The sequence below is a fragment of the Notamacropus eugenii genome, chromosome 1, assembly GCF_028372415.1.
Source record: "Notamacropus eugenii isolate mMacEug1 chromosome 1, mMacEug1.pri_v2, whole genome shotgun sequence".
In the NCBI taxonomy this organism is placed as follows: domain Eukaryota; kingdom Metazoa; phylum Chordata; class Mammalia; order Diprotodontia; family Macropodidae; genus Notamacropus; species Notamacropus eugenii.
In genome coordinates, this window is record NC_092872.1 from 370,848,262 (window position 1) to 370,862,640 (window position 14,379).

A 14,379-nucleotide genomic window follows, 5' to 3' on the forward strand; every position below is an offset into this window, starting at 1 on the left:
ATATCACATCATAAAGTCAACAAAGGAGGGTCACATTTTTGAGCTATAACGGGAAGCATTTTTCATGGTGTATCTGTATGGGACACACATGCTTTGCAACTCACATTAAAGTGAATAACAACTAAAATAGGCATGAATAGTTAAATACTAGTGGGAGAACAAAGGCTGCCTGCAAGTAGCACCTGGTCTAACTTTTGTCCGAGATCCACAATTGCAGCCTATGCACATTGACCTAGTTAAAATTGTATTCCATCTGCAATTATTCTCATTCCCAAAGGGTGGGTGCCTTTCTTTCCTCAGTGATTGGCTTCAGGGCAATCTCACAACTGTCAGTAGGACCTTCCCCTCAGGAGACCATCAGCAGGTAATATTTCTTAAACGTAGGAGCAAAGTGGTGTCAACCACATTCTTTGAGCACAGATTTCTTTTCCTGGAACAGGTTTTGAAACCTAACTCTCTTGTGAACCTTAAAACATTATTTCTGAGGCACTGTAAAACTTCCCCTCCAGCTAGGTGAAAAATATCTTACAGTAACACTTGGATCCTGGCCATCAGGAAAGAAGAATTCCCTTTTATTGTGCATTTGAAAAAAAAAAAAAGCAAGTGATTACTCCATTTAAAAAAAATAAAAGCAAAGGCATATCAAATACTGAAGCTTGTAAGCATTCACAAAGCAATCCAAGAAAAGTCTCACTCCTTCCCTTTAATGGAAAGTGAAGCCTAGCCATAGGACAGAAAAGAATTAGTGTACTGTGAGTGACCAGTGATGTTCTGCAGTATAGATACGTATTGCTGGTACCTGTAGACGTTATTATTGCCAAATTCCTTAAGCCACTGTTTTTGCTAAGCTGTATGAGAGGCTGTATGTGAAAGTAACCCTGCTATTGGCCAGAGCCCGTACGTATCTCAAAGCCGCCCTCTTCATCCCTCTGCTTTGTCTGTCTGTCTTTTCTTTATTCATTCTTTTTCATTTTTTTTCAGCAGGAGGTCAAGCCAACCTGTAGGGACAACAGACTCACTGTCTGAACAAGAAAGGTGACTGGAATTCCAGGTAATGGGACGATGCTGTTCACAATTTGATGGGAGGTAGCCTTGGCAGAATGGCTACATGGAGGACTGCCTCCTCAGTTCCTCTCTTCTCATTTGTGGACAACTTTCTGGGGACCTGTGCCAACTATATGAACACTCACACACAAACTATAAATCGTTTAGATTACCCTTCTGCATTTTTCTGAACCCTATGAAAAATATAGAACGTGTCATGATAAAACAATCTGTCATCTAAAAATTCATTCTTATTATACACTATACAAGCTATTTTACAATCACTTGAATAAATTGCATGTAAAGCTGCAGTAGCCCTTCCCTTCCTGGATTAGTGAATACCAATATGATATATATTTATATATATATATGTATATCTGAAAGTAGAACTAAATATAAAAATATATTAGAAGTTTCATATTTTTAATATTAGACTTTTTTCAGTTTCTATTACACAAATAATTTGGCCACCGAATAAAAATCAATTCTTGTCGTGGCTCAGTAAATAGGTTAAGTTTTGAGCTTACAGAAAGTCGGTAAGGTGCACACAGAAAGGGCTACTACAGCTTCTAAATCTTCTAAAATGATCACCCATAGTGAGGAGGAGAGATTCACAAGACCCCTGTCAAGTTTATGGCACACAAGAAAGTGGAGAGGAAGGGATGTGTAAGCCTCACAAACATAGAAGTCTGACGACACAATCAGAAATCACAAAAATTCATAGCTGAGGATCTCCTGTGCCCCAGGAGATAGGAACCAATCGGTGCAAGATGGGAATGTGAAAATGGGTGTCTAGCCAGTTTTTTTTGTTTGCTTTGATTTTGTGGTTCAGCAAATTGAACCTTTTAAAAACTAGATAAGGTTGGCTTCTTGTTTGAGCAAAATTTAGGAAGGGGCAGTACTGGTTTTAAGAACAGACACAGAATGTCCAGGTATGATTGAAAAACTTCTCTGGGCTGTTCTAAAACTACAAAGGCCAATATTCTTTTATAAAGGGGTCCCTGAACGAGATTCAATCCTTCCTTGCCTTCTTTCTGTGGACACTTCTGTAAAGCCCTGATGAGGAGGGAGGCCTGAAGAATGCCAGGGCTGGCAGGAATTAGAACCCATGTGTTCAGAATCTTGCTCCTGTGTTTTTCACTCGACCAAAGCTGTGTGATTAGGCCATTTCCAGAAGTTATTCTCTAGTTACCATAGCTTATCCATAGCTTATTGAGCAGGCCACCAGACTAGGTGACATGTACCAGTTAGTTACCGGGTGGGACTGTGTCTATTTGCTATGCGGATGTGTAGATATATCTTATAAAGCATTAGGATGATAATTGGTAAAGACCCTTGAGGCCTGAGAAAATTTTGTTTGTGGTCTCCTGAGAGCAAAAATCTCTCGGGGTAGAAGCACCAACCCATTTTCACACAGAAGAATAATGGTTAGCGTTTATTTAGGAAAGCCGTGAACCAGGCGCCCACCTGAAACAGACAGCTGTACAACAGGCAACTCGAATACAAAAATGATGTAAGAAAAATGGGCAGGCCTAGTTCACTAGATATAAAGGTAAAGGAAATTGCTAAAACCAGACAGTTATAGCTATAAAAGGCACGACTTCCCTTTTCTGGCATACATTTGTAAACTTTTTTCGGGTTACCATGCATAAATCAAAAGTCTATCTTAACTATACAGGGGGAAAAGGGAAGAAAAAAAAAAAAGAAAAACATGACCAAAAAAAGTCCTAGAAAACACTTATCCAACCAACTGTGGAAAATCACTAGTAGAATGTTCATGATGCAGATTCCTGGCAGCGGGAGTTGGGGTGCCATCTTCTGTCCACTGGAAAGTTCTTTCCCAAGATGACATGTCTGATTTCCAGGATGTATAAAATGACTTATTTCACTTCCTTTCTCCCTACTGCTCCTGTTGCTTCAAAGCAACTGTGTTCATGTCCAAGTCTTGGCCCTCTAGAAACCACATGTAGTGCATAATTGCAGAAGAAACGCCGCCACAAGGACAGAAATGAACCAGTCCGTAAGTCTGTATGACGAAAGCTATAAATCTGACTTTTCTTTAAGGCAATCTTTTGTATTAAGGCAGTCACTTCTGATGAAATAGCAATTTTTTGATATTTCCATTTGAGTATTTTGGTATCTGATTGCTGATGATTTCAGCCAACATCTCTGGGAACTCGATGCTCATGGTCTTATCCAAAAACGTTTGGAAGCAATAGTTCAAAAGGTTTTCAACTATCTAAAAGGAGAAGAAAATGTGTCAGGTAAAAATGATGTCTAAAGGATAGGCTCGTGCTTATAGAACTGTACTGTAGTTGCAAGCAACAATACTTTCATGTTTCTTACAACCCTGCTCCGACTCCCAAAAGGGGAAAAATGAAACAGCTAAGCAAACAAGAACCCATGGTATGTTCCAAGTTGTCTTAGAGCATTCAGCTGGATGGATTGCCAGTGGATAGGAGAATCTATAGAATACTAGAATGGAAAATGCAGTGCCAGCTGTTTCCATTTCTGCAGGAATAATTGCTGTTGACTCATTTCTTAGGCTTCCCCATCATGAACTGTAATATGCCCCAGCCAAATGGGACTACCAGCTGTTTCTTGAATCTAGTATTCTACTTCCTACCTTTGTGTATGTACACAAATTGGCCTCCTCATATCCTTCCTCATCCACCTCCTCTCAGAGTCCTTGTCTTCCTTCAAGCCTCAGCTCAAATGTCACTTATTCCACAAAGCTTCCTCTGATCCCCCTAGTTGCTGGTGCTCCCTCCTGCCTCAAATCCTGTATTTTATTTAGTAACCCTTGAAAAAAACAAATATCTATTTGTATACATGTTGTGTCCCTTTCAGAAGAATGTTAGTTCTTGAGGACAAGGATGATCTTGTGTTTGTCATTTTGTTGCTAGTGATATGCACATAGTAGGAACTTAATATATGCTGAAATGAAATGAGCAGACTGAGTTGGGAGGTTCATCTCCTGCTTTTGCTTCATGACATTTCTGGTGTTACCCAGCAGTATGTGCCACTTCCAATATATCGATCATTCTAAATAGATGGGTTTCAAAAAGCAAGACCTAATATCCCCAAACAGTGTGATGATTGAAGTTGCAGAGAAAAGGAGATACTCACCTCATGCATGGAGTCCAGAAGTTTAGTCAGCTGATAAAATCGCTGCCAGTTCTGACTTGAGTTTCCTTCCCTCTTGACTATGGCTTTCCCCAGCTCTTTGATGTAAGTCATTCTAATCTCATCAAAGAGTGACTGGCTTTTCAAACCTTCCTTGGGAACTGAAAAAACAAAAAAAGGAAATACCTCTTGATGATGGGGATTAGGACATAGTATAAATCCTTTCACATGGTGATGTGATGGCTGGAGAGCGAAATACTCCAGAACAACATTTCTACCCCAACTTAAGTAAGTATGATGTTTGCAACAAGTTGAGATTGTCCTATACAGGGCTAGCATATGCTTTTGTTAAGATAGAGCCATTTGAAAAGGTCTATGAGGCCATGCTGAAAGTTAACTATACGACAGAACTGTGATACCTGACAGAAGGTATGTTGCGTACAGAGACAATGAAGTCAGAAACAACTGTCTTGAACCCTGTGGATGACAAGTTTGACTCACTGAGTATGAAACAGAAAAGGAATATTTAGAATATTTAGAAATAGTGCTAAAATGGCCAAGGTCAATGATTTGACTCAGTAAAATAAACATAGCCTGAGATAGCTCAGTGATTTGGACTCCTGAGGTTTCTACTTTCTTGTAAGAAAAGGAATATAGCATATGTTCAGGAGGTGAGTGTGAATAAAGTTCTGTCACTACGTGGCTACAAATTTTAATTACATGTCAAACCAGTACTAATAGTGTTTTCTTCTATGGGATGGCATAATCAGTGTTATGGTATCACCTGAAAGCTGTGATGGTGGAATAGAAGCTACCTTGGACTGGGAATCAGGAGACCCAGGGTAACTACCTGCCAGCCAACACTGGGAGCATGTGGTACGACAGAAGACAAATCCTTTGGTGATGGCTTGTTAAATGTATTCTTGAAATTAGGATCATGAGGCTGCTGTATCTTTAGCTAATGCCTACAGCACTTTCCCCTACCTTTGTGTCTCCTCCCCTTTCACCCAAATACAATCTGGCTCTTATACAGACTGAAATAAGTACGAAGTGAGATGATGAATCCTGGTCATGTGAAATTGCTGGTGTCTTTAAGGATAAGGAATGCTAAAGCTCCCCTTATTCTTAGCCTGTCTCATCTCAGTGTGGCAGATCTTAAGTGATAAGAGCTCACATTTTACAGAGGACTGCACTGCATAACTTAGCAAATGCTCTGAATCCTGATTCTGGATGGGATCTTCATATCTGCTCTTGTGATATAGGCAATATAAATGTTCTACCCAATTTCTAGATAACTGGCTTGCTGGAGGTGACAGAGAGAGGAAATGGTGGACTTGGAACTTAACCCAGATCTTCTAAGTTCCAATTCAAGGTTCTGTCTTTGCAGTGGAGGGTATTATACCTCTTTGTGTGTCTTCTCCCTGATGGATTTCTCTATGAGGGCAAAGATTGTCTTGTCTAAACTTTTGTGTTTTCACAGTACTGGGCTGTGTCTTATACACTGGTAATAAATAAGTTGAATGGAATTGTTATTTTCCCCCAAATACCTACTTTACATGAGATTCCCTAATTTATACTGGAATTTGCATACAAGGGATGCTGATAATATACACCTTGAGAATAATCTCTACATACTAGAGACTGTTAACTCTAGGTACAATGTCTTATCTGAGGTTAACCCCTTGTAGGTATCTAAAAAAAATCTAGTAGTCTTCACTTAGAACATGGTGAAAAAAAATACTAAACAAGAAACCCCATTTACATTCTTGCAGCTTTAAAACTAGAGTTTGGCCTTTTTCTCTAGCATGGGTAATAAAAGGCACTGTTATACATTATTATACATACAATGCTATACATTATCAAATGGATTTTCTGGAAAGTCCTTGTTTTTAATTTAGACAAAAAGAATGTGAGGATTGGTTGCTGTGTTCTGGAAGATATTCCCATTGGGAGATGCAGATCACTTGTGGAAGTTCTCATTTCGATGGGTTAGGTAGTATTTTGTGCAATGATGCCTCCAAACTTTCTGTGCTGTTTATGAGAAATGGAGGAGTAGATAACGGTCAGAAAGGAAAACCCAACCCTACTTTGGGTGACCCAGGTTATACAGCCTATAACTTGTTATATGTTAGTAGCAAGACACCGAAAAGCTGGTGCTTTGTCTAGTCACATATACACTGAATAATGTCTGCCCAGGTTCTTTGGCATTCAAAGAAGGCTTGGTGTTCTGAGAGGGAAGAAGTAAATTATCTGTTTTGAGTGCCTTGGAGGTTCATTGCTTACAGTTGGCATCAAGAGCTGAGGCTTCTTTACACCAACTCTGGGACTACAATGTTTTCTACCTAGGTGATATGCTTCAGGCTCAAGACTTCTTTTCCCTTTGTAGCAAGGGAGCCTGGAAAATTCAGAAATCCAGAAAATAAGAGGAATCACACAGATACATTAGATATGTATACTATTTTGTTCAATATTTATCTGAATGATTAAAGACACAAGAAAATTAATATTTATACCCTGAAAATTATCTTTTTAGGTATTATTGACAATATGCTAGTGAAGGACTGCAAATGAGAACACTGCTATGGGCAGTTTCACATATAGCTGATATTTAATGTAACAATAACAATAATGATAATACTTATTATTTATGCAGCTTTAGTATTTACAAGGCACTTTAAAAATATTATCTCTTTTGAGCCTCAGAACAATACTGAGGTTTTTACAGACGCAGACAGAAGTTAAGTGACTTGTCCAGGATCACACAGTTAGTAAGCCATCTGAGGCAAGATTTGAATTCAGGACTTCCTGATTTCAAGTCCAGTGCCTTACCCATTTTACCCATTTTTACCACTTGGATGCTTATAATGTCTCTGAATGGAATACAGTCACATGGTATAAATACTTGGTACCAGACCTACCTGAGGAGAGAAGTAATAAGGTTTTCATGCAGAGATACTCTTCATAAGAAACCTGAAGCCTCTGTAATTCACTGGACACAAGTAGCATATGTTTACATTGGTCATACATGCAGGGTAAATTCATCCTTTGCCTATGAAAGAAAGACAAACATGAAAAACTGCTGTTAGAAACAGATAATCAGATAAACCTAACCAAATACAGCCATCTCACTTGACCCATTTCAAACACAGTCTGGAGAAATAATTAGATTTTTCACCTGAAGAAACTGCGGCCGGTGTTTCTATATTTGGGGATAGAATTCCCTTTCTTATGAGATTTTTATAATTCTTCATTTGCCACCTTTACAAAAAGGCTTGTGACATCTCTAACCTATACTGTTTACTCATTCTGCCTCCTCCTCACTTCAAAATTAATCTTATTAGGTACCCAGTTCTCATCTGTTACCTTTTTAATTTACCTTGTGATATTCCTTTAGATTAAGTTTTTAGCCTAGGGGTCTGCGAGCTGGTTTTCTAAACATTTTGACAAAAATTTGATGATTGGGTTCTTTCATAATCTTATGTACTTAATTCATTTAAAAACATTATTCTGAGAAGTTCATAGTCTTCACAAAGCTGCCAAAGGCATCCATGGCACAAAAAAGGTTAAGAATCCCTGGGCTCTAGAGAATGTTTCCATACTCACCCACACATGCACTCATATTCTTCTCTTTAACTATTTCAACCTTTTACAATGAGAATCATTAGAACTGGCCTTATAGTGTAACTCATTCAATTAGAAGCAACTCATGGCAAATGTGTGACAACAGGATCAGTGGAGAGAGTAGCTATGTTTAGCTTTACTGCAGAGCCCTCGCAGGGTTTATACTTGAGACATTAGTTCAATGTGCATGTTGACTTTTGGTTTCTTTACAAAGTATTGAAACTACTCTTCTTACTCTTTTAATGTGATGTCTGTATACATTCATTGAACACGAAAGATAGTCAAACAGAAACCTCCTACTCTTAAGGATCTCTTCTAAATATAAGCTTTGTCCCTCTGGTGGATCTTGAAGATTTTTTAAACATCTCAACTTGTTGTATTTACTTAGACAACTGACCAGTTAATTAACAGTTAACATATTTCACTGTTGAACACATTAGCTTCTGTCTTTTAAATGGAATTCTAGCACAAGAAATGCTTTGTTATTAAAAAAATTCAAATATTCATTTATTCTTTTTCTTAGCATAAGTATAACTTGGATATAAGTACTAGCAAGCTACAATAGAACCAAGAATTTCTAATCTCCACTAATAGTAGACATATTATAAATGCAGAAAATAGCTGCCTCCCACATGATACTCAACAATAACTCACCAGTTATGTTTAAATACTACGAAATTATAATCTTATAGATTTTGTGGATGTATAAGCATGTTCTGAAGGACCTAATATATCCAAAGAAATCCAGATTAATAGAAAGTAATGATGTAACATCTTCTTCCTTGGCTCCATTTAAAGTGCTAACGTTCCTGCACTAGTAAACCAACCTACTCATGTCAATAAATGTGCTTGTTCTACTATTCTCTTCCACTTCCAGTGATACTATTACCTTCGGTCTAAATATATAGTTCTGGTTCAAAACTTGACTCCTCTCTTTCTCCCATTGCTCTCAAGTCATAATTGCCAAATATGATCAATTCTATCTCCATACTATCTCTTATACCTTTTCCCTTGTAAAAGTCTCTTACTTCATCCCATTGTCAAAATAACCAATGGAGGCAGTGTGCTATCATGAAAAGAAAACCATGCTCAGGATTGGAAGATGTAGGTTTGAGTTCTAACTCTGCTACCTACTACCTGCATCATTTCTTGGTTTACTCATATACAAGAAGAAAGAATTAGACAATATCGTCTCTGAGTCCTGAGATATGTCTACATATACACACACATACAATATACAAAGATACATATGTGTGTGTGTGTGTGTGTGTGTGTGTGTGTGTGTATACATCACCTGTAGTGTAGCACCAAATACCTATTAAGTAGTTCAAGGTGGATATCAAAATCAGGATATCCAAAACAGAATCTCTTTATCAAACTTCCCTACCAGTCTTTCAGTCTCTCAAGTTTTCGACATTTTCTGACTCGATGCTATCTTTCACCTTCTATATCCAATCAGTTGCAAATCTCATCATTTCTAATTTTATAATGACTCTTACATGTTACCCCTTCTATCTGCAAGTGAATAGTTGAAGTTCTTTAAAAAGTATATCATAACAAGCTTTAATGTCTTTGCTGGACTGTTAAAAGTTGAACAGTTCATTCTCCTTGTCATTTGTTCCCCACCTTCACCTCTGTCACTTTTGTAAGAAGTCCACTCCAAAATAATGCTAACTTTGTCTAAGGCCATTCTTACAGTGGTCACCTGGCATTCAGAAAAAGTCAATATATCTAAGACTCCTGATGCTGTTGAATGTATGCACAGCCAAGCTGCCCAAAAGTTCAATCATGAGTACAAAAATGTCATACGGGAATTCCTCTATGTGTAGGCTAACTTCCCTTTTTTCAAGGAACATAAAAAATTTCACCATGTTTATTGATTATAAAGAAGCATTGATTCTATATAGCAAAACACCATCTTTCAACTTTTTCTTCCTTGTATATGTCAAAACTATATAAAATCTTTGAAAGATATTACAACAGAGACAATCTGGTTTAATGTCCTTATGATTATTAATACCTTTGTGACATAAGAAATAATTTCTTTTTAAAAAAGTTTTACTGATTTTTTGTCCGTTTTTCCATTACAAGCATTTATAGAGTACTTGCACTCTATGAGACCTCTCTTGTAACAAAGTAAAATAATGAAGCAAAACTGACAAAACAGAGACCTTATCTGAAAATGTATGCAGCATTCCAAAACTGTAGTACAATCATCCATTAAAAAAAGTTTTTTAATGAATAGGAATTTATTTTCTTTCCCTTTCACCCAAACCTCATTGAAAAAGAAAAAAACAAATTCCTTGCAACAACAACCAAAGTTAAGCAAAACAAATTCCCTCTATGTCTATCTACAAATTTTATGTCTCATTCTGTACTCAAAATTCATTGTCTCTCTTTCATGAAGCAGATCGTATATTTCATCACTAGTTCTCCATAATCAGCAATACTAACTCTATAGATCATAGCTCTTAAAAATTATATCTTTATGTTGTCGCCACTATGTAAATTTTTCCAGTTCTGCTCCTTATATTTGTTTCTGTCTTCAAAATTGGACTCCCAATATACTAATCTGTTCCCTGTCATTAAAAAAAAGTGTTTAAAGATATAAATTTACTCCAAGGACTTCTCTGGCTCTATACCAAAAATTCTGGTATGCTGTCTCACTGGTATCATTGTTTTTAAACGAAATTATCTATGGTTTCTATGATTTGCTTTTGATTCACAAATTCTTTAGCATTAATTTATTTAATTTCAAGTTGTTTTTCATCCTTTTCCAGCAACTCTTTAATGTAATATTAATTACATTAACCTGTCAAGCATGTGTATAATATTTCGGCTTTTTCTGCATTAGTTTGTGAGGTTTTTACATTCTAAAATATGATTAATTTTGTAAGGATGCCATGTGCAGCAATAGTCACCAGAGTTCTACCATATTAAATTTTTCTAAAATTTTATTCAGGTTATTATGTACTTTATTTATTTTTTGATTAAATTTCTCTAGGGCTGATAGGAATAAGAAGGTCCCATTCTGCTATTAAGGTCTTATTGTATATTTCTTCTCACAATTCATTTAGCTTTTCCCTTAAGTATTCATGAGCTGTCATTCAGTGTTAAAATAATTTCATTTTTCTTCATTAGTTTTCAGCAAAACTTAGATTCCCTCTTTATCTCTTTTAATCATCTATTTTTGCCACTGCCTTTTGTAAAATCATAATTGCTACAACTGCCTTTAAAAAAATTGGCAGAGGCATAATAGATTTTGCTCCAACCCCTTATTTTTAACTATATGAATGTTTGTGTTTCAAGTATGTTTCCTGTAAATAAAAAATTGTTGGGTTTTGCTTTCTAATCTAGCGTATTAATCTCTTCCATTTCATGGGTACATTTATCCCATTCATATTCATGGTTCTGATAGTTAATTGCTTACTTCTCTTCATTCCATTCTTTTAATACTGCTTCTTCTTGATGCTCCTGGTTCCCTATTTATTTCAAAATGTTTCCTTCCTCTTTTCTCTTCCCCTTTTAAATTTCTTTTTACCATCTTCTTTCCAAGCTTAAGATTTATTTTGCTTATGACTATTCCCCTCCTGAATCTATCCTTTTTCTTATACTCTCATTTTCCCTCTTAGTTTTCCTATTTGTATACCTGTTGATTTGAATGTATTTCCACACAAAACTCTGTGGAGATGTTCTGATCATTTTTCATTAGTTTAAATGAAAGTAAAGTTCAAGTGACCTGTTCCCCCTACTTGTTCTAAGTTTATATGTAATTTTACTTGTACAGTCTGATTATATGTTAACTAGTTCCCCCATCTTTCTTCTCATTTCCTCTTACTGTATTTTTCTCTCCCCCCTTTATTTTTCCTTATAACATTTTCAAAACATAACAAAACTATTTTCTATCTCAAGTGATCAACTCTATGACCCTCTGTGACATTAGGATTTTCAAAGAACACTTTAAATACCTCTCCATGTCCATTAGAATGCAAACAGTTCATCCAGATAGTTCACTTGCATTTATCATTCTCTTAATATTTGCATTTCAGAGTTCCTTTTCACATGAGTTTTTTTTCCTTCTTTACAATCAGGAATGCTTGAAAGTCCTCTTTATCATAGAAAATCCTTTTTTTTCTCCTTGTAGGATTACACTCTATTTTGCTGGTTGAATTATTCTTGGAGAAAGAACCTTATCTTTTGCTTTCTGAAATATCTCATACCATGTTTACCATGTTTTCTGCTACTTTCTGGTGATAATTGGCAAGTAAAATCTTGATTGTGATTTCAAAATCAATCCTGGAAGTTTTCATTTTTTTTCCAGGAGGTTTTTTGTTTTTTGTTTTTTTACTATTTTTCACATTGCCCTTATGTACTAATGTGTCTCAGAAATGTTCATTAATGACTTCTTGAAATATAACATCCAGTCATCTCATAGGTTTCAAGTTATCTCTCCTTGATCTGTTTTCAATGTCAGTTGTTTTTGATATTAAATAGTTTACATTACCTCTATTTTCTCATTCTTTGACTTTGTTTTGAGAATTCTTATTGTGTCTTAGGGTCATTAATTTCTATTTACTCCATTCTGATTTTGGGGGAGTTTGTTACTAGAATAAGGTTTTGCACCACTTCTATTAAAGCTGTTGAACCTTTCACCAATTTTCTTCTCCATGGCTGCCATTTCTTTCATACTGTTTTAAAACTCTATTTTTTTTTTTTTTTATGAATTGTAATTGTTCCTGTGAGACAGTTCAGGTTTTTCCTTTTGAGGTTTTTATTTTTGAGTTATTCTTCTCTTTTGGGTTTGTGTCTTAGTCATCCCTCACATCACAAAAGTCATTTATCTATCTACTCATTTTTTTTTTTTTTTGCTGAGGCCTCAGGAGTTTAGTTCTACATCTTCCCTACTCTGGGTATCAAATCAAATTGTTTCTTTAAGGGATTTAAAAGGACTTCTCCAAGGTCACACAGAGACTCAGTCATACTCAGCCAGGATCTCTAGAACTTAGCTTTCCAAATAATTAGATTTATAAAAGTGAAACCCAGTGCATTAAATAAAGTTATTCTTTTTTGAGAATTCTCATGTTTGCAGTTGAAAGCATTAGCTTACAGCAAACATATGTCACAGTGCTGAGAAAAATCAAATCAAAGACATCTTGGTGTAGTGGACAGTGTACTTACTTGGTGTGTGACCAAGTCAGCGAACCTCTCTGGGACTCAGTTTTCTCATCACAGAAAGTTGATCTCAATGTCTTTTTAGCTCTAAAGCTATGATGTTGTGAACTAAAGGGGCCACCTTTGGGGACAGATAATCCAGAAATGACAACTGCAGTGACCTCTTTCACCACCTGGCTTCCCTATACATCATTACTATCACTCCTTCTATTTTCCATTCCAATCAACAGAGGCAGTTCTGGCTGGAATACTCTATTAGTTACAAGCCCTTTCCTATGACTATTATTATTATTTTCCCTACTACTATTCTTATCAGAATTGCTTAACTATGTTAATATACCTTGTTATACTATATTAGCACCTTCATACTCTGTACTTCCCCTAGCATACTGTGAGAAAATTCCCCTAAATCCCTGTCAATCAGTTGCCATCTGTGGCAAAAAAAAAAAAAAAAAAAATCCCCCTCCACTGTCATCTCTCTCCACATTCTCTTCCTTGTCAAACTCAGCACTCTCTCTTTCTCTCTCTCTCTCTCCTATGCCTCCCCGGAATCCCTGCTGTAATTTTAACAACTGCCCTTCATTTAAGACTTAAATCACAAGGAATTTGTCTTTGACCTTAGCATAGAAATACCAACAAACTCCCTTATTTTTGTTATCCTTTTTTGATCTCTACTGTGTACAAGACATGGATTTGCTGTTGTCATTGTATTAACCACACAACTGTCAGTGTATATCTGATTCTTTTGCTTCTTTTACTCTTACTCCAAATCACTTCATGGAATTTGAGTCATATTTCTTTGAATTCTTTAAAATGATTGTTCATGTTACAACAGTACTTTATATAATCATTATAATATAATTTGTTCAGTTATCCCTAGCGGACACCTAGTACGCTTCTTTTTTTTTCTACTACAAATAGTGATGCTAGAAATATTTTTGTACAACTACGTATTTTTTTTCTTGTTAATAACTACTTGGGGTTTGTTCCTAGTTGTGGAAGCACGGAATCAAACTTTTAAAACTCTTATTTAATAATTTCATATGATTTTCCCAAAAGGCTGGAACTCTAAAAGCAGTATAATAACATGCTGATTTTTACCATAGGTGCACCAGGAATGAGTTTTACCTTTTGTTGTTATTATTTATGTTAATTTGATGGCATAGTGGAGATGGGTTCATGGGTTCAAATCCTACCTCTCAGATACACCAGCTACTTGAAAACGAACAAGTTAAAAACTTTGGAAGTGAGCAGAACCAGGTGATGTATAGTAATAAAAATCAACGATCAACTGTGGAGGACTTAGCTATTCTCATCACTACAAAAATGCAAGACAATTCCAAACGACTCATGATGAAAAATTCTATCTGTCTCTAGAGAAATGATGAACTCTGAGTGCAAACTGAAGTACAGTTT

General features: G+C 36.1%; 1 protein-coding gene across 7 annotated transcripts in view; it reads right to left on the reverse strand.

Annotated features, from left to right (window-relative positions):
* Positions 1–960: 960 nt before the first annotated feature.
* Positions 961–14,379, reverse strand: part of NR3C1 (nuclear receptor subfamily 3 group C member 1) — a 133,223-nt gene continuing 119,804 nt past the window's right edge. For all 7 annotated transcript variants that reach the window (XM_072630639.1, XM_072630635.1, XM_072630640.1 and 4 more), the window contains exons 7-9: positions 7,089–7,219; positions 4,174–4,331; positions 961–3,283 (exon numbers count right to left, since the gene is read on the reverse strand). In XM_072630639.1, coding sequence (XP_072486740.1) covers positions 3,131–3,283; positions 4,174–4,331; positions 7,089–7,219 — 442 coding nt within the window. In that variant the 3' untranslated portion in view covers positions 961–3,130. The remainder of the gene's footprint in view (positions 3,284–4,173; positions 4,332–7,088; positions 7,220–14,379) is intronic.